Source organism: Sardina pilchardus, chromosome 14 (genome assembly GCF_963854185.1).
Source record: "Sardina pilchardus chromosome 14, fSarPil1.1, whole genome shotgun sequence".
In the NCBI taxonomy this organism is placed as follows: domain Eukaryota; kingdom Metazoa; phylum Chordata; class Actinopteri; order Clupeiformes; family Clupeidae; genus Sardina; species Sardina pilchardus.
Window position 1 is genome coordinate 12,580,390 of NC_085007.1, and position 19,494 is coordinate 12,599,883.

The 19,494-nt window shown below is 40.7% G+C and overlaps 1 protein-coding gene across 1 annotated transcript; it reads left to right on the forward strand.

Annotated features, from left to right (window-relative positions):
- The first annotated feature begins 790 nt into the window (after nucleotides 1-790).
- On the forward strand, nucleotides 791-15,905 carry LOC134100456 (myosin heavy chain, fast skeletal muscle-like). The gene is made up of 38 exons (XM_062553652.1): nucleotides 791-991; nucleotides 1,118-1,261; nucleotides 1,349-1,505; nucleotides 1,603-1,630; nucleotides 1,757-1,874; nucleotides 1,960-2,052; nucleotides 2,390-2,453; nucleotides 2,544-2,642; nucleotides 2,727-2,830; nucleotides 2,920-3,058; nucleotides 5,438-5,556; nucleotides 5,680-5,829; nucleotides 5,928-6,098; nucleotides 6,184-6,484; nucleotides 6,595-6,665; nucleotides 6,754-6,841; nucleotides 6,927-7,044; nucleotides 7,144-7,267; nucleotides 10,187-10,323; nucleotides 10,619-10,874; nucleotides 10,977-11,219; nucleotides 11,302-11,478; nucleotides 11,562-11,707; nucleotides 11,819-11,909; nucleotides 11,988-12,377; nucleotides 12,475-12,720; nucleotides 12,811-13,007; nucleotides 13,123-13,306; nucleotides 13,394-13,559; nucleotides 13,645-13,769; nucleotides 13,851-14,159; nucleotides 14,311-14,514; nucleotides 14,663-14,788; nucleotides 14,895-15,065; nucleotides 15,166-15,270; nucleotides 15,350-15,445; nucleotides 15,567-15,698; nucleotides 15,782-15,905. The coding sequence occupies exons 1-38, from the start codon at nucleotides 803-805 to the stop codon at nucleotides 15,800-15,802; spliced, it is 5,799 nt and encodes a 1,932-aa protein (XP_062409636.1). The 5' UTR covers nucleotides 791-802; the 3' UTR covers nucleotides 15,803-15,905.
- Nucleotides 15,906-19,494: the final 3,589 nt, after the last annotated feature.

Here is a 19,494-nt window from a genome sequence, read left to right on the forward strand (position 1 = left end):
TCAGCTCTAAAGCATGGACTGCTACAATTTATGCATTCACATTACATTTATTCAATAGTAAATACTTGACTTTGTATGTTTTCTTTGTATCATTTTTAGATACTCAACTGAGGAAAATTCATCTGGTCTTGGGAGGAAAAGGTATGGCACTACTGATTAATCTTAACAGCTAAACAGTTCAAACAAGCTAATTTGCCATAAAATAAACAAAATGTTTCATGAAGCATTTACTGATAATTGGTATGAACTGTGACACAGTAACTGAATGGTAACTCCACTCAAGGTCTAATTTGAATAAACAAATTCAATCTTTGCAGCAGATTGTGTCTGGATTTGGAATTGAACGTGATTCAGGCAAACATACACCTTGACCACATTTTTGTTTTATACTACTGTGCTACCACATTTTTTTAAGCATTATTGCACGAGTGGGAGTGGTGTTGTTGGCCAATATTGCCACGGCTGTGGTTCGCCGTAGGCACGAAGCCGAACACGACCACGAGTGTGATAATGCTTAAGTATATTTATAAAAAATATATATATATTTATATTTAATGCCGTCTCGGTTAAATCAAAGCGAAGAATCAACCGCCGCGGAGTGATTATTAGCTGTGAAGAGTCACCAGTGGTGATATTGATAGAACGTGTCTCGTCCAATCAGCTATTGCTAAATCGTTCTACCGGGCCTAACTGTTGTATAATTTTCAATAGTGTTAACCGCTTTATTTGCAATACTGTGTCTGTGCTTGTCTGATTATGTTTATGTTTAATGCAGTAACCAGCAATCATGGGGGACGGTGAAATGGCCTGCTTTGGCGCCGCTGCCATATACCTTCGTAAGCCTGAGAAGGAGAGAATTGAGGCCCAAACCAGACCCTTTGATGCAAAGAGTGCTTGCTATGTGGTTGACAAAGAGGAATTGTACGTCAAGGGCACGATTAAAAAGAAGGAAGGCGGCAAAGCCGTTGTTGAAACGCTTGAAACCAAGGAGGTACTTTTGCTAAAGTACTGTGACTTTGAAGTGACTGTTCAAATTGATCTAATGATAAAATGTCCTTTTTCTTGTCTTTGTCAAGTTTCTTCTCTTTGTCAAAGCTGTTTTCTACTTTGGTTTTAGGAAAGGACAGTGAAGGAAGACGAAGCCTTCCCTATGAATCCTCCCAAGTTCGACAAAATTGAGGACATGGCCATGATGACCCACCTCAATGAAGCCTCTGTCCTGTATAACCTCAAAGAGCGTTATGCAGCATGGATGATCTACGTAAGCATTAACCTTTTGACCAAATTCAGAAAATGAAATAAAAAATTGAAAGCTGAGAAACCAATCTTCTTTATTTCTTCATTCTAGACCTACTCTGGACTTTTCTGTGTCACTGTGAACCCCTACAAGTGGCTCCCAGTATACGATCAAGAAGTGGTGAATGCCTACAGAGGCAAGAAGCGTGTGGAGGCCCCACCCCACATCTTCTCTGTCTCTGACAATGCATATCAGTTCATGCTTCAAGGTATGTTTTCTCTTTTAAAGCCAACACTGCATGACATTGATACATTGATTAATTTGTGTAGAACAAACCACTCTAAAATCTCTATTTTGCCCCACAGACAGGGAGAATCAGTCCGTCCTGATCACGTAAGTTGTCAATGCATCCCTTACATTTTTTTTTACAATTTTAATAGAGAGCTAAATCTTTGCATTATCTTCCATGTATTCTTCTGCTACACTTTGTAATTGTGCAATATATTCTTTTTGATACAGAGGAGAATCTGGTGCTGGCAAGACTGTGAACACCAAACGTGTCATCCAGTACTTTGCAACAATTGCAGTGTCTGGTGGGAAAAAGTCAGAGCCACCAGCCAGCAGTGGAAAAATAAAGGCAGGGACCTCTTGCATATTTATGGGTCAATTATCATACAGCAACAGAAATTAACTTCAGTAACAATACATCTATCGTCTTGCAGGGATCTCTTGAAGACCAGATTATTGCTGCCAACCCACTGCTGGAGGCTTATGGTAATGCCAAGACTGTGAGGAATGACAACTCTTCACGTTTCGTAAGTTTAGTTTCTAATATACACTCTTACCTGTTCTGTCATTTATAGACAGAATCAACTACTTAATGCTTTTCGTTGAATTCAGACGTATCATGTAGCTCGTTTTACATGCATTTGTATCTCTTTTCAAAAACATCCTCTGATTTCTATTTAAATCTCTACACTATCATTTGTTTTACTGTCTGTATTTTGTAATGGCCGTATGAATTGTTACTCTTAGGTCTATTAAAGAATATTTCCATATTTATTCAATACTTGAAAAGGTCTTCACACTTCTAACCTGCAAAAGTATCAGCTAAATGAATTAAATGTTATGTCAAAATCTAATCACAAACAGGGTAAATTCATCAGAATTCACTTTGGCACATCTGGAAAACTGGCTAGTGCTGATATTGAGACTTGTAAGTATATTCAGTCTTGGTGTTTAAAGAAATGGTCCATTATTGCCTTAAATGTTTCAAATGAAAATGCATCCTTCCCTGTATAACAAGATCTGCTGGAGAAGTCTAGAGTGACATTCCAGCTTCCTGATGAGAGAGGCTACCACATCTTCTACCAGATGATGACCAACCACAAGCCTGAGCTGATAGGTAAGGTTAATATTTCAACCAATGTCCAAAAATCAATACAAACAATTCTGAATTTGTAAATTCATTTTTTATCAACCCCTACAGAAATGTCCCTCATCACAACCAACCCCTATGACTTCCCAATGTGCAGTCAGGGTCAGATCACTGTGGCCAGCATCGATGACAAAGAGGAGTTGGATGCCACAGATGTAAGTCTTCCAATAATCCCCCCCCCCCCCCCCCCCCCTCTTAATTCTTAAAACAAAAAAACTGCAAATCAAATAATTTATCACTCTAGGACGCCATTGACATCCTGGGTTTCAGTGGAGAGGAGAAAATGACCATTTACAAGCTGACTGGTGCTGTGCTCCATCATGGCAACATGAAATTCAAGCAGAAGCAGCGTGAGGAGCAGGCTGAGCCTGATGGCACTGAGGGTAGGTTACAACACTCTACTGAATCAGTCAGTTCTAGTAATAACTAAAAGGCACTCCTATTTATTGAGGTAATTTCATTATGTTAAATTAAAGTTAAAGATGACTGCTCTTCAGCAGACACTTTTATTAAAATGTCACAGACTGGCAAAGGCAAATTTCAAAACTGAACTGTAATGTTGCCACTGCTACACCATCATAGGCGTAATTTGCGGGGGGGGGTTAGGGGGGTTATGACCCCCGCAAAAATCAGATCCAGCTAATATAACCCCCCCAATATCAAAAAAAAATAAAAAATAAATAAATATTATCAAATTATAAAATATTCTGAATGAATAACTTTCGTTTCTTTTCTTTATTCATTTCATTTTCCAGCAAGATAGTATCATTTTTTAAATATTCTGAAATGTACCCCCCTGCCCACCGACTACTTGGTATTACCCAACCTGCGTTCTCTACCGAAAGTTTGTTTACTATTTTGCGCAGTCGCTGGGATGAATGGTTGGAGAAAGCTCTCAACTCAGGTGGGAAGATTAAAAAGACATTGAAAGGCAGCCAGACAGCATTTTTTCCATTGTTGGTTGACACCAACCAAAAATAGGAAAAATCCTGACCAAATGGAGGTATACCCCTATTCTATTGCTAAGTTAGCTGTTAAATTAGCTGATCATTTGTTGACTGCAGTTGGCTGGCCAGCCCTATGAGCCTGACGGACGCAAAGTGCGTCAAACACACCCATTCTTCTCTGTTACATGCTCCGGGATAATTAGTCACAGCGAGATGAGACCTATATTGCACGAAAGAGCAGAACCGGGGCTTTCCAACGAGACTAGACACTTGTCTGTACAATCAAGTATGTAACTAAAATAAAATCATGAAGTTAAATCAAAGTATATCATATTTACAGTCTATATTGCTCTGCATTCACCCAGGCATCCAGTAGGCCTACTCTCGCTTGAATTACACGCGAACCCGTCATCGGAAAGATATGGCACGCATGTCAGATGAAAGAGGAGAGCTAGAGCTATCCACAGATACCAAATAGAACCTTAGGCCATAAAACAAAATAATAACTTCATTTAGCTCCACTTACCCCATGTTTTTGTGTATGTTCATAATCCAACGTTATCATGTGTTTCAGTTTCTCTATGGCAAGTCACGTTCATAATACGGTTTTGAGATCCTAACAAACTCCTGTATGGTATCCAATTCAAGACTCATATTGCATCCAAATTTGTTTGACAAATAAACACTTTTTTGCCTTTACTTTGTTCATTGCAATACAGTAAAAAATATTATAGAGAATCATCATCTGTGCACGTCATGTGTGCTACCACGCAAACAAGTCAGGTCAGATCAGCAAATATGGAGCACAAAAAGTGTCAAAAAGTAATTTCTCATCACTAAATAAAAATTGCCATTTATTTCTGGAAGGCACACTCCACGTATTTCTGTAAATTGCTCAGCCCCAAAGTAGGCTATACCCAATATGGTTCTTATTGCAAGTCAGGCCTACACAACCATGCAAGTCATGTCGAGCTGTCAGCTTGCTGTGGTGAGATACATGTCAAAATGTAAGAATGTGTATAGTATGCTTTTTAAATTTGTATTATTTAAAAATCTAAATCAAATCAATGCAAGTATTAATACATGTGGTAGATCTGGGTAGCCTAGACTGTGCTGGAAAAAAAACAACAATATGTAGCATGTGTGAATGGCACTTACAATGACCAGGATAAATGCTTCTAACTGAAAATGCCCTTAAAACAGCCTAGGGCTCATAGGGCTAGTGCAGGCGCGTACTTTATACACACAAGACGGTCCATGTGAGCACACTGAATTTAACTACTGTGTCATTATGGCACAAACAGTCAAGTGAACAGCTTAGCCTAGCCTAAATCATCATGATGTATTTCTAATAAAGGAACGGCAAATTAGCATGTTACCTTTTGCACAAGAAAATTATTAAATAAATAAATAAATTGATAAATATGCCGCAAGTTTAACCCCCCCAATGGTAGACCCAAAGTTACGCCCTTGTACACCATGACCAACATTGATATGCCGCCATGTTATTAATATCAACATATGTACAGTATATCCATGTGTATTCACATCCTAAATTTCCCTTGTAATTAATGAAGTATCTATCTTCACTTCAAGACAAGTCAATAATGTTCAAAACAATGGTTACTCAAATACGTTTATGTTTTTGCGATACGTACAATATAGCTTTTAACCTACATGTACCCTATCTTGGCCTCATTTACGGAGAAGAGATTGAGGTGGACAAACTTGTTTCATATGCTGACCCAAATTTGTTTGGAGTGTTGTGTAAGTTTTGATAACTTTACATTTAAAACACTGTTGCACTGTTTTTAGATGCTGACAAAGTCGCTTACCTTCTGGGCCTAAACTCCGCTGACATGCTAAAGGCTTTGTGCTACCCAAGAGTGAAAGTCGGAAATGAGTTTGTCACCAAGGGTCAGACTGTGCCACAGGTATCATTTCAGTAAAAACTCACAAACAAACCACTTGGCAATGGTTGGACAGAATTCATCGTATAAGCATTTTACTTTATAGTATAAACATAGCGTGATCATTGCTTTAATATTCTATTTCAGGTCAATAACTCAGTTTCGGCCTTGTCCAAGTCCATCTATGAGAGGATGTTCTTGTGGATGGTCATCCGTATCAACCAGATGTTGGACACTAAACAGCCAAGGCAGTTCTTTATCGGTGTGCTGGACATTGCTGGCTTTGAGATTTTCGATGTGAGGATAATTTAACACCATCTTTCATTCACAAAACAATTTCGTATTATTTTAGCTCTGGACATTTATATTCCAACTTTCCCATTTTTCAATCACAGTATAACAGCATGGAACAGCTGTGCATCAACTTCACCAATGAGAAACTGCAACAGTTCTTCAACCACCACATGTTCGTTCTGGAGCAAGAGGAGTACAAGAAAGAGGGCATTGAATGGGAGTTCATTGACTTCGGCATGGACTTGGCCGCTTGCATTGAGCTAATTGAAAAGGTCTGTTTTAATCAAAATTGTGATGTACTAGATTTATATTATTTCTTAACGACTTCTTTTAAAACCAGAAATATTTTTTTAACAGCCCATGGGTATCTTTGCCATCCTTGAAGAGGAGTGCATGTTCCCCAAGGCCTCTGACACCACTTTCAAGAACAAGCTGTATGACCAGCATCTTGGCAAGAATAGGGCCTTTGAGAAGCCCAAGCCCAAAAAAGGCTGTGCTGAGGCCCACTTCTCCCTGGTGCACTATGCCGGCACCGTGGACTACAATGTCACTGGCTGGCTGGACAAGAACAAGGATCCACTGAATGATTCTGTTCTGCAGCTGTACCAGAAGTCAGGAGTCAAACTCCTGCCTGTCTTGTACCCAGCTGTAGTTGAGGGTAACAAAAGCTATATAAAGTACAAAAGCTAATACAGGAATCTTTATTTTATAAACTTTCTGTGCATGTTACTCAACTGTGGAATTTTTCACTTGTCTGTATGTCAACAGAAACTGGTGGCGCTAAGAAGGGTGGTAAGAAGAAGGGTGGCTCCATGCAGACTGTGTCATCACAGTTCAGGGTACTATGCATATTACATCAATAACACACAAATGAAACATCCTAAAGAGAGGTGAGGGTATGATTGCACTGCATTCTTATCTCTACAGGAGAACTTGGGCAAACTGATGACCAACTTGAGGAGTACCCATCCCCACTTTGTGCGTTGTCTGATTCCAAATGAAATTAAGAAACCAGGTAGAGAGCTTGGCTGAGATTATACAATATATTGTTCTAAATGTTGTATTTTCCTAGAAAAATACACACTTCTCTATTTTAAAAGGTTATATGCAGAACTTCCTGGTCATCCACCAGCTCAGGTGCAATGGTGTACTTGAGGGTATCAGAATCTGCAGAAAGGGTTTCCCAAGCAGGATCATTTATGCTGACTTCAAGCAGAGGTGAACTGAGAAAGCAAATAATGTTTTACACATGTTCAATACTACATTTAGAGAGGAGAAAAGTAATAATGTATATGTACCTGTATTTATTTTGTCTAGATACAAAGTGCTTAATGCCAGTGTGATCCCTGAGGGTCAATTCATTGATAACAAGAAGGCTTCTGAGAAGCTCTTGGGATCCATTGATGTTGATCACACCCAGTACAAGTTTGGACACACAAAGGTAGAGAGATTTCATTCTATTTTTTATCTGCTTACCATGACTACACAGTGTTTCCCACACATAGACAAATTTGTGGCGGTGCGCCACAGATTCAGCACCGGCCGCCACATATTGCGTTTCGTTATTCTTTTATTTATTTATTTATTTATTCTTATTTTGAAACGCTAACGCTAAACACGCAGCATTCGTAAAGCTGAATTTCCTTTCCCTGCGCTCCCTCTCAGTCACTCGCGCATCAGTCTCTCATACACACACACGCACAGCCCCTACCCTCCGTGCACACCGCGGCTGTCTGTCTCCATGAAAACCAACGAGATCATCCCTGGAAGCGTGGTAGGTAGTGTTGTTTTTGGCGGCCTGTTTTGGTTTTAGTTTTAGTCTAGTCTTTGTGTCAAGCTGTCATTTTAGTTTTTATCAGTTTTAGTCACGTTCATACTCTTTTAGTCTAGTCAAGTTTTAGTCGACTAAAAGTATGAGCATTTTAGTCTTATTTTCGTCTTGTTTTAGTTGACGAAAACTAATGACTTTTAGTCTTGTTTTAGTCAATGAAAATTGGATTTTAGCATCTTTTTATTAATGCAATTCTATTTTAAGGGGTTGTTCCTCCATAGACTGGGTAAGACTGTTTTTAGTGGCAGGCACTATAGCACCAGCAAACTCTGAAACTATAGGACTGGATGAAATGTGCAGATAACGGTCTCCACTGATAAATATCACACTGGCTAACCTGGAAATGAGGTCCTATGTCCAAAATTCTGAACTACCCCTTTAATAGGAAATGATACATTTTGGTTAATTTTCATGGATTAAAAAAATAAAAAATATTACAGGTTACATAGGCACTGAACATTGACAGTGGAATCAGGTATGTTACACAGAGTTTGGTCTCCCCCTGTCACCATGAAAGGACTATTTGGAATATTCTGTAGACCTGCTGTTCCTTTTCTGAGAACAATTTAACTTAAGATCAAGTTGTCCTTAGGTTATTGAATGCTGTAAATGTGGATGCTATTTCACCATTAACTAGCCTAAGCGTGGTTACACACAATTGTCATCTTAATGCAGTGTTTTGTAGCCTATAAAACGCATTTCACGTTCATCACTCAGTTTTGGTAGGCTACAGGCCTATGCCTTGAGTGGTCGCTGCCCCTTTAAATGCGTGGGACTTTAAATTACGTTTTAACTCCATGCTGATTTTGTTGATGAACAGCACCGTCTTTGATTCAGTTTTTCTACCGTTTAAATAAACGACACACGCGCACTTGTGTGGTTGGTAAGGAATTGTTTTCAATAGTTTTCTTGCAATTCCCACACAACATTAGATAGCCTACTAAGCCAAGGTTCCATTAAAAATGTGTCTATGATTAGAACTTCGTTGCTGATCGGTGGAATAATGTTATTATTGTAGGCTATGACAGCGCCAGCATCAGCTGGACAGAAGCTTAGGCTACACACTAATCAAATCTGCAGTTGCCTGTTAACATTTTCATCTGAATTAGATCTACATGCGGAGGTGAGATAAGTAGCCTAGTGCAAAGTAGAACTGAGAGAGTTGCCAATCTAACGGACTGAACGTAGCCTATATTTCTTAGCTTATATTAGCGATAACGATAGGCTATACATCTACCGCTCCTTTGCTACATGATCAAGTATGATCAGATGAGTGACAGAAGCACCGGATATGACCAACAGGCCCACGCGAGAAACGCTGGTCCTCTGGTATGATAATCAGACCATGCAACCTGATGCGCCAGTGAAGTGAGACGCAAGAAACAGAAATAGGCCTACTGCAAAATAATAACACGGCTAAACGACACAAAATAATGTTATAACATTCAAGTCCTTCTGGTCTTCGAAAATGAAGAGAGATGTTAGCATGGTTTTTATTTTGTAAACCACATTTAGTCTCGTTTTTATTCGTCAACGATATTTCCTTATAAATTTAATTATAGTCATCGTCACATGGCCAGCATTTAAGTTGCGTCTCGTCTCGTTATAGTCACGTGAAAAAAGTTCGTTGACGACGATATTTAGTCATAATTTTCGTTGACGAAAGCAACACTAGTGGTAGGTCAGGTGGTCGCACTGATGCACCTCACGCTGCTCGGGTAGAAGCATAAAGTTCTCCCGCAACATTTGTAGTCTATGCGTGCAACTTAATTACCAAACAGTAGAAGTAAACTCATTCTCCTTGGCCCGCTCTCGTGCGTGCTCAATGGACAGCCGCCCTCCACATGCACATTTAATCCAAATAAAACATTCACAATCGTGGACGCATTGACGCACAGAAGACGACTAGCTAAATTACTGTTATATTCGGTTAGCATCATTAGTAGGCTATGCTGCAGACATTTGATTAAAACTCTTGCATTCAAGTTGACTGACCAACAATGTTTTTCAACTCCAAGACTTAAAAGGGCCTGTCCCAAGGAGAAAAAGTATTATCTTAGGCCTACCTTGAAACTTAAACACATGTGGGGAAACTGAACAGTCCAACCAGTAGAGTATGATAAGCTTAGCCTGCTATGTTTACAATATTTTGAGGCTTCAACCAGACAGCTGAATTTAAGAAGTGGAGTTGTAATATGAATAGTAGGCTATAATATGCATAAAGTTCGCTGTTATGAATATCAGAAATGTCAGTACAGGCCTATATAATGGAAATAATTACATAATATGTGTGTGTTTCAAACAAAGACAAGCTTCACATCTTGGTAAAAAAAAATACATTATATGAAAGGAAAGTGATAAAAAGGCGATGCAATGAAAAACATGGGTGCAACCCCCCCCCCCCCCCCCCGTCAGACATGGGGCGACCACCACACATTGCCTTCTAATCTGTGGGAAACACTGCTACAAACAAGAGCTAAGGGTTTTCTGTGAGAAATGTATGCTTATAGTTTGTCCTTTATCTCTCAGGTGTTCTTCAAAGCTGGTCTGCTGGGTACCCTTGAGGAGCTGCGAGATGAGAAACTGGCTTCCCTGGTCACAATGACTCAGGCTCTCTGCCGTGCATACCTGATGAGGAGGGAGTTTGTAAAGATGATGGAAAGGAGGTACTTTCTCTTTTTTTAAAGACTCATAAGTATGAAAGATTGATCAGTTATGAATGGTATAACATGTATATTCTTATTACACTTGCTACCCATTTCATGTAATCATAGTCCTACATAGAAGGTTTAAGATACGTTTCACCACCTATTTTGTGTAGGACTACAAGGAATTGTTACAGAAGTCTGAAAGACTGAAATTGATATGATATGAATAATATAACTTGTACAGTCTTAATACACTTACTACCCATAGTATATAGAAGGTTTAAGGATACATTTCACCACCTCTCTTGTGTAGGGAGGCTATCTACACCATCCAGTACAATATCCGCTCATTCATGAATGTCAAGACTTGGCCATGGATGAAGGTTTACTACAAGATCAAGCCTTTACTGAAGAGTGCTGAAACTGAAAAGGAGCTGGCCAGCCTGAAGGAGAACTATGAGAAAATCAAGGTGGACTTTGGAAAGGTAGAGGCCAGGAAGAAGGAGCTGGAGGAGAAGATGGTGGCTCTGGTGCAAGAGAGGAATGACCTGGCACTGCAAGTGTCATCTGTAAGTGTATATACAATATTCCCAATCATACCACTAAACAGTCTTAGTATTGTGATTGCCATACAAATCAAATACTGTGCTTATATGTTATATTATCAATAGGGAAATGAGGGTCTCAATGATGCTGAGGAGAGGTGTGAGGGTCTTATCAAAAGTAAGATCCAGCTTGAGGCCAAACTCAAAGAGACAACTGAAAGGCTGGAGGATGAGGAGGAAATCAATGCTGAGCTGACTGCCAAGAAGAGGAAACTGGAGGATGAGTGCTCTGAGCTCAAGAAGGACATTGATGATCTGGAGCTGACCTTGGCTAAAGTGGAGAAGGAGAAGCATGCCACCGAGAACAAGGTTTGGATTTGTAAAGGGTAATGTGTCAAAAATAAAATATCCTAGTTAAACTGTTTAATAATGCAAAACTATCTATGTGCAGGTCAAGAACCTAACTGAAGAGATGGCCTCTCAAGATGAGTCCATCGCTAAGCTAACAAAGGAGAAGAAAGCCCTCCAAGAGGCCCACCAGCAAACTCTTGATGATCTTCAAGCAGAGGAAGACAAAGTCAACACTCTGACCAAATCCAAGACTAAGCTTGAACAGCAAGTGGATGATGTAAGTTCTTAATAAACAGGAGCTAAAAATATATACATTTCATATCACATCCCACATGCTCACCTCAAACTTCAAATTGGCAGCTTGAGGGATCCCTGGAGCAAGAAAAGAAGCTTCGTATGGATCTTGAGAGAGCCAAGAGAAAGCTTGAGGGTGATCTGAAGCTGGCCCAGGAGAACATCATGGATCTGGAGAATGACAAGCAGCAGTCTGAGGAAAAGATAAAGAAGTAATGCAGGACTCCACTAATCAACATTAATTTTGAAAACTTTGAATCAGAATACATCTGTACATTTGTGTAAGCATTCACTGACGATTATGTTACTTTACTGTGACACAGGAAGGAGTTTGAAACAAGCCAACTTCTTAGCAAGATTGAGGACGAACAATCATTGGGTGCTCAGTTGCAGAAGAAGATCAAGGAGCTTCAGGTTTAATTGTTGTCTGGCGTATCAAAATGTAAGCGTTTTTGCAATTTTCTGTCTTACAAATACTCTTTTTACCAATAGGCCCGCATTGAGGAACTGGAAGAAGAGATAGAGGCTGAGCGTGCAGCTCGTGCCAAGGTTGAGAAACAGAGATCTGATCTCTCCAGGGAACTTGAGGAGATCAGTGAGAGGCTGGAGGAGGCTGGTGGTGCCACTGCTGCTCAAATTGAGATGAACAAGAAGCGTGAGGCAGAGTTCCAGAAATTGCGTCGTGACCTTGAAGAGTCCACCCTGCAGCATGAAGCCACTGCTGCAGCACTCCGCAAGAAGCAGGCTGACAGCGTGGCTGAGCTGGGAGAGCAGATTGATAACCTTCAGCGTGTCAAGCAGAAGCTTGAGAAGGAGAAGAGTGAATACAAGATGGAAATTGATGATCTCGCCAGCAACATGGAGGCTGTTGCTAAAGCTAAGGTTGGTGAGATGTTTACCTCATGTAATCTTTCAAACAAATAACATTTTTCAATAATTGGACCAACATTTGACTAATAATAGACATTTTCATGAACAGGGAAATCTGGAGAAGATGTGCCGCACCCTTGAAGACCAACTCAGTGAAACCAAGTCCAAGAGTGATGAGGGTGCCCGTCAAGTCAATGACCTCAGTGCTCAGAGAGCAAGGCTTCAGACTGAAAATGGTGAGCTTGGCCGTCAGGTTGAGGAGAAAGATGCTCTTGTGTCTCAACTGACCAGAAGCAAGCAGGCTTTCACTCAGCAAATTGAGGAGCTAAAGAGACTGAATGAGGAGGAAGTCAAGGTACTGATACCTTTGCATGAAATGAATTAATTGGATTGCATAGATCACATTATGTGAAAGGCTTTAACACCATCACTTGTAAACAAATAGGCCAAGAATGCCCTGGCCCATGCTGTTCAGTCTGCACGCCATGACTGCGACCTCCTGAGGGAGCAGTTTGAGGAAGAGCAGGAAGCAAAGGCTGAACTGCAGCGTGGCATGTCCAAGGCCAACAGCGAAGTTGCTCAGTGGAGGACCAAGTATGAAACTGATGCCATCCAGCGCACTGAGGAGCTTGAGGAGTCCAAGTATGTGCTAAAGATGCTAACAAGTCAATTTTGATGTTGATGTTGTCCATGTTGTTGCATTTTCTTGAGGAAAACCCCTCATGTCACTCTGACATCAATCTGTTGCTATTTTCAGGAAAAAGCTTGCCCAGCGTCTGCAGGAGGCTGAGGAGCAAATTGAGGCTGTCAACTCCAAATGTGCCTCTCTGGATAAGACCAAGCAGAGACTCCAGGGTGAGGTTGAGGACCTCATGATTGATGTGGAGAGAGCTAATGGTCTAGCTGCCAACCTTGACAAGAAGCAAAGAAACTTTGATAAGGTATTATCTCCACAACACCATTACAATGTGGAAAGTAGGTTAAAGTTTAGTAAACATAAGTGTCACATTAAGAACTATTTCTAAAAGGTTCTGGCAGAATGGAAGCAGAAGTATGAGGAGGGTCAGGCTGAGTTGGAGGGTGCCCAGAAAGAGGCTCGTTCTCTCAGCACTGAGCTGTTCAAGATGAAGAACTCCTATGAGGAGTCTCTTGACCACCTGGAGACCCTGAAGAGGGAGAACAAGAATTTGCAACGTGAGTCAAATCAACCCAAAATCCATTTTCAAAAAATCCAGATAATATTGCTTACTGTAATATCCTGCAATATGCATATTTGCAGAGGAGATCTCGGACCTGACTGAGCAACTTGGTGAGACTGGAAAGAGCATCCATGAGCTGGAGAAGGCCAAGAAGACTGTAGAAACCGAAAAGTCTGAAATCCAGACAGCCCTGGAGGAGGCGGAGGTAGAAATTCAGGCGGGCTTTGCTACATAGTGACACACTGAAATGATTTTCTCTTACAAATGTATTATTTTCTTTGTTTAGGGTACTCTTGAGCATGAGGAGTCCAAGATTCTTCGTGTCCAACTTGAACTCAACCAGGTTAAGGGTGAGGTTGACAGGAAGCTCGCAGAGAAGGATGAGGAGATGGAGCAGATCAAGAGGAACGCCCAGAGGATAACTGACACCATGCAGAGCACTCTGGACTCAGAGGTCAGGAGCAGGAATGATGCCCTGAGAATCAAAAAGAAGATGGAGGGAGACCTCAATGAGATGGAGATTCAGCTGAGCCATGCTAACCGCCAGGCTTCTGAGTCCCAGAAACAACTGAGAAATGTTCAGGGTCAACTCAAGGTCAGTTATAGAATAAAATAGTACAAAATTACTATGTGATCTAATCAAACCGTTACTACTATTAAATTGATAGAACAAATATCTCCATTAAAAAATCCAAACTGTATATTGGTAGCATGACATTTCTTGTCATTCCATGTTTTTGTATTAGGATGCCCAACTGCACCTTGATGATGCTGTAAGAGGACAGGAAGACATGAAGGAGCAGGTTGCCATGGTGGAGCGCAGAAACACCCTGATGGTGGCTGAGATTGAGGAGCTCAGAGCTGCCCTGGAGCAGACAGAGAGAGGCCGCAAAGTGGCTGAACAGGAGCTGGTTGATGCCAGTGAGCGTGTTGGCCTTCTGCACTCTCAGGTGGAGATGTTTTTTCTTTTTTTACCTCACATAAATAAATCTTTCCATTGTTTCCACAGTATTTCCAAGAATATGTAATCATTTAACTTTTAAAAAATAACTGTTCCAGCATTGAAATTATACCATGTTTTCTGTTTTTCCAAATTAGAACACAAGTCTGATTAACACCAAGAAGAAGCTTGAGGCTGACCTGGTTCAGGTCCAAAGTGAGGTTGATGACATTGTCCAGGAGGCTAGAAATGCTGAGGACAAGGCCAAGAAAGCCATCACTGATGTAAGTAGTGATATCATTTTTATTTTTTCATTCCTAATATATCAAATATGTAAACATTAAGGATGTTTTCATGCCACCTTAAATAAACAATCACACTGTCACCTAGGCTGCCATGATGGCAGAGGAGCTGAAGAAGGAGCAGGACACCAGTTCTCATCTGGAGAGGATGAAGAAGAATCTGGAGGTCACTGTGAAGGATTTGCAGCACCGCCTAGATGAGGCTGAGAATCTGGCCATGAAGGGTGGCAAGAAACAGCTCCAGAAACTGGAGTCCAGGGTGAGTGGCTAAACTTGGGTGAGATGAAAATTGTTGTTGTACTAATTGTAATGAATAACATGAAGACTTTGTTTGAAACAAAAATGTTGCTCATGTGAAGGTTCGTGAGCTGGAAAGTGAGGTTGAGAATGAACAACGTCGTGGTGTTGATGCTGTCAAGGGAGTCCGCAAATATGAGAGGAGGGTGAAGGAACTCACCTACCAGGTACACACATTCTTTAACTACTATTGAAATACATTTAACTTGTGGAGTACAATGATTGACAGATTGTTTTTCTTTTCAGACTGAGGAGGACAAGAAGAATGTCAACAGACTGCAGGACCTGGTTGACAAGCTCCAGCTGAAGGTCAAAGCCTACAAGAGGCAGGCTGAGGAAGCTGTAAGCGGTCTCTTATATTGCCTATATGGCCAGATGTTTTGCCTGGCATATTACAAAATCAAGTAGGTTTGCTTTAGATCTAAAGCCTCTGTACTCATCAAACATATTTGCTCATTATTAGGAGGAGCAAGCCAACTCCCACCTGTCCAAGTTCAGGAAGGTTCAGCATGAGCTGGAGGAGGCTGAGGAGCGTGCTGACATTGCTGAATCCCAAGTCAACAAGATGAGAGCAAAGAGCCGTGATACTGGAAAGGTAAATCAAATTAACCATATTTCAATGTGTTGTAAGTCATAGTATGTTCCCACTGAATTACATTCAATTTCTCTTTTTCTTAGGGCAAGGACGCTGCAGAGTAAACCCTGTGAAGTCTTCTGTCTTGTCCCTCAGTTGGATTAATATCCTGATTACTGTGGCTATTTTGAAACTACTACATAATAAAAGGCTCTTCATTATACTGTATATGACCTCATTGTTTTTAATATCAATCAGAATATTTAGCTAATTCTTTAACATGAATCCCTACTGACATTTTAATTCACTTAATAATGACATAATGAAAGATGCTTTTTAGATATCTGAAGGGAACTGAACATGCTTTCTTTTTGTACTCAATGCTCAGATAGATAGATAGATAGATAGATAGATGGAGAGAGATAGAGAGAGAGAGAGCGATACAGAGAAACTTTAATAATAGTTGTGTTGCACACAAGGAGATGTGAGTGAGCATGTCCAGCATTTTGATGGTCCCATGGCCTAACCTAGCTGGCAAACAACTGCTTGTGCTCTCTGTTTCATTAGGGGTCATCTAAGCCTACCAGTTTAAACATAGAAGCAGCCCATCCACAAATTAGCATTGGTCATTTGATTTAGAAAGAGTACATTTCAGTTACAGATGGTACGGGTTGAGAATGCTCCTTTCTTTCCCGCCCATCGGGACTCCCGAAGCATCGGGAAAACTGCAACCGCAAGGGGGCAACATAGACCGCCCTAATAATATGAAGGTTCGGCTCATGGAAAAACCCGAGGACACCGCGCTGGTGACAAGCGGAGAAAAGAGACATGACGCTCGGCATGTTAGATTGCAGTTGCAGAGTTTTCGAATGTTTACAGCCTACCTCACAGCTCTCTCACTCGACGTAGCCTATAACTCAGTCAGTCCAGCAGAGATGCCAGAGCAACGTTTTGGTCAATGGAGAGGGAGAGAAATGCTCCGCATATCTGTCTCATTTAATCATTAAAATTAAAGTGATGACTGGCGAAATTAATCAAACGACGTTTCAATAAACCATTGTTGAAATGAATGAAAATGGTTTTAGAAACATATAGGCCTATCAGAAGGAAATAGCCTTCAATTCAACCTGAAATACTCGAAAGGCAACCTTAGATTAATTCATGAATTCATTACGGTTACAAGACCGCATTTCCGTGAATAGGCTATTATTGTCAACGTCAAGGCGAAGACGAAAGAGATGGACAAGATGGACATTTTGGCAACATTTACATGCTAGGAATACTTAGAAATGTGTAGGCTATTTTAAAACGGAGGCATGTTCATTTTAACGGCGACGCTGGGTAGCCAGCACTTATCACAGATTTTGTCCCCACCACTTTTGACGACTGAAAATAAAATGTATTTAACAGAAATCTCTTTAATAGCCTACATGCCTATGCTTGTCACTTTACTTATAACCGTAGGCTGGAGAAGATCGCGCATTTTATAACATTGTAACAATGGATGGTCAGATATGCGATAGGGCAGTGAGGGTAATTAATTGTAACCATCGACTAGCAGGCCTAGCTCCGCAAAATAAGTTTCTAGCAACGTATGTATCGTATGCATGTTCATGTTGATTCAGAGATAGGCATAGACTACCATAGGCTGCTGGGCGTCAAGCTATATGACAGCATGTTATCATGTGGTGAATTAATAACTAACGTCAGTTTAACATGTCAGAACTTTTGATCGGCGTTTCAAGTACATCTGCCGAATAAAGCCTGTTAAGGTTCACATCCAACTGTGGCGCAAGTGGTTGAAGCATAGGAGTCGTGCGCCAGCGACCGGGGTTCAAAACCCAGTCGAGGCACCTCTCCGGAAATCATCAAAACAAAATGCATCGATTTATAAAAAAAAAATGAAAGACTTTATGTTTTGAGATTCATTTTATGTTTGCGATGTCTGCTGAAAAGAAAAGTTAATATGTTAATTCGTGGTTCAGCGCGCACTCACACACATTTTTACATTGACATAGTGTCGGGCTCAAGTGTCGTCCTCAGTGCCGCATATAGGCTATAATGTAGTGAACTGGTTAGACGAGTGTGGGGGAGGGGGAATGATCGCAGAAGACAATTGCTCTTCATGAAATGAATCTCACAGGCGGCTACATCACTTGCGAAATCGGACGTGGCACATAGCCTAATTATTAGGCTACTGGATAGCAAATCCATAGACTTTGTTATATCCTTGGCGGAGATAATAATTAGGCCTATCAAATTAAAAGCACACTACGACAGGTATACTTGTGTGATCACGCAACACAAGAGAGCATTTAGCGATGGGACAGTTGTGAATGAGTGCTTAACACCCTGGAGTCTAAATATCCCCGGGGGATTTGAAAAACTGTTCCAAACACACATCTCAATCTCTGCTTTTATCATATTATAGAAACACCATTAGAAGCCTTTAATCAACTCGTTTTCAAATATATAACCTATGTTTTAAGAGAATATGGCAATGATAATGGCACTTTCTAAAAACAATAAATTCTTAGGATTTGTCCTCTCACCTGCAGCAGGCCCATTCAAAAGCCCATCCACCTAATTTGCATTTGAAAGAGCCAATCACTAAAGTGACACATAGCCTAGGCTACTTTATGAGGTTTTTTTGACCCCTCTAATAAATTGCCTATAGTCCTACTACGATAATGGAGGAAGGGCTGCCTAACTGTTCCCCCTAAGAGTTTTTTCATAAGATAAAATGTTTACTCTATTTAAGATTAGGATTTGGTAGACAAGACAACCTCGGAAAAGTTCTTCAGATAAACAATGTTTTATTGAATTAAAGGAAAGAAAATGTATCGCCAGGGTTTCGGGGCTTGCGAAGGCATTCGTTGATCTTATCGATGCAGTCCTTGCGGCCACTTCTCCCCATCGTAGGAAACTTTCTGCTTAGTGTTGACAACACAAAGGTCTTGACGTTGTGTGGCAGTGCTTGCTTGCCCTTCGATCCATCCCAGTTGGTGGTTTTGCACCAGGCTCTGTAGTGCTCCTCTGTGGTGATGGCTCTGAAGAGCAGGCATCCGTATCTACCAACGTTGCCGCGACTCTGTTGGTGAATTCGAGCATGTTGTTCTGGGCCAACAGCAAGCAAAGTCACGTCATCGTGCTGAGAAGGAACTTGAATGCTGTTGTCGAATGTGGCAGAGAATACAGAAGAAGACTTTAACTATTACTTATATTACTTATATTGCACAGGTGTATAAAATCAAGCATCTAGATTATGAATGCAGACTGCATGGAGCTTAATTAATACACCTGTGGAAAGGGACCTGATGGGTTTCATCAGGTCCCTTTCCACAGGTGTATACAATCAAGCACCTTGATTATCAATGTAGACTGCATGGTGCTTGATTAATACACCTGTGGAAAGGGACCTGATGAAACCCATGAATACTTCTTCTTCTTCTTCTGTAGTATTTGGCGGCTGGACATGCCGGAGGATACCCAGCAACGCTTTGTCTGGCATCGCGTGAAAAGGGCTAATTGTGTCCTACTAACAACATTTGGTCAAATTAGAGAATACTTTGGGAGATTTTGTTTTCTTGCTATGTATGTTGTACCTTGTAGTCTGTCCACACAGTGTTAATTGGTAACACTTTACTTGACAGGTTCATTCATAACACATTCATAACAGCTGTCATGAACTGCACATGAAGCATTCATGACTGATTCATGAAATACGACTCAACATTCATACCAACACTTTCATGAATGTGGAAGACAAAACGACGAAAACTTGTCAAAATAAAAGTCCAGCAATCTAGTTATCCAT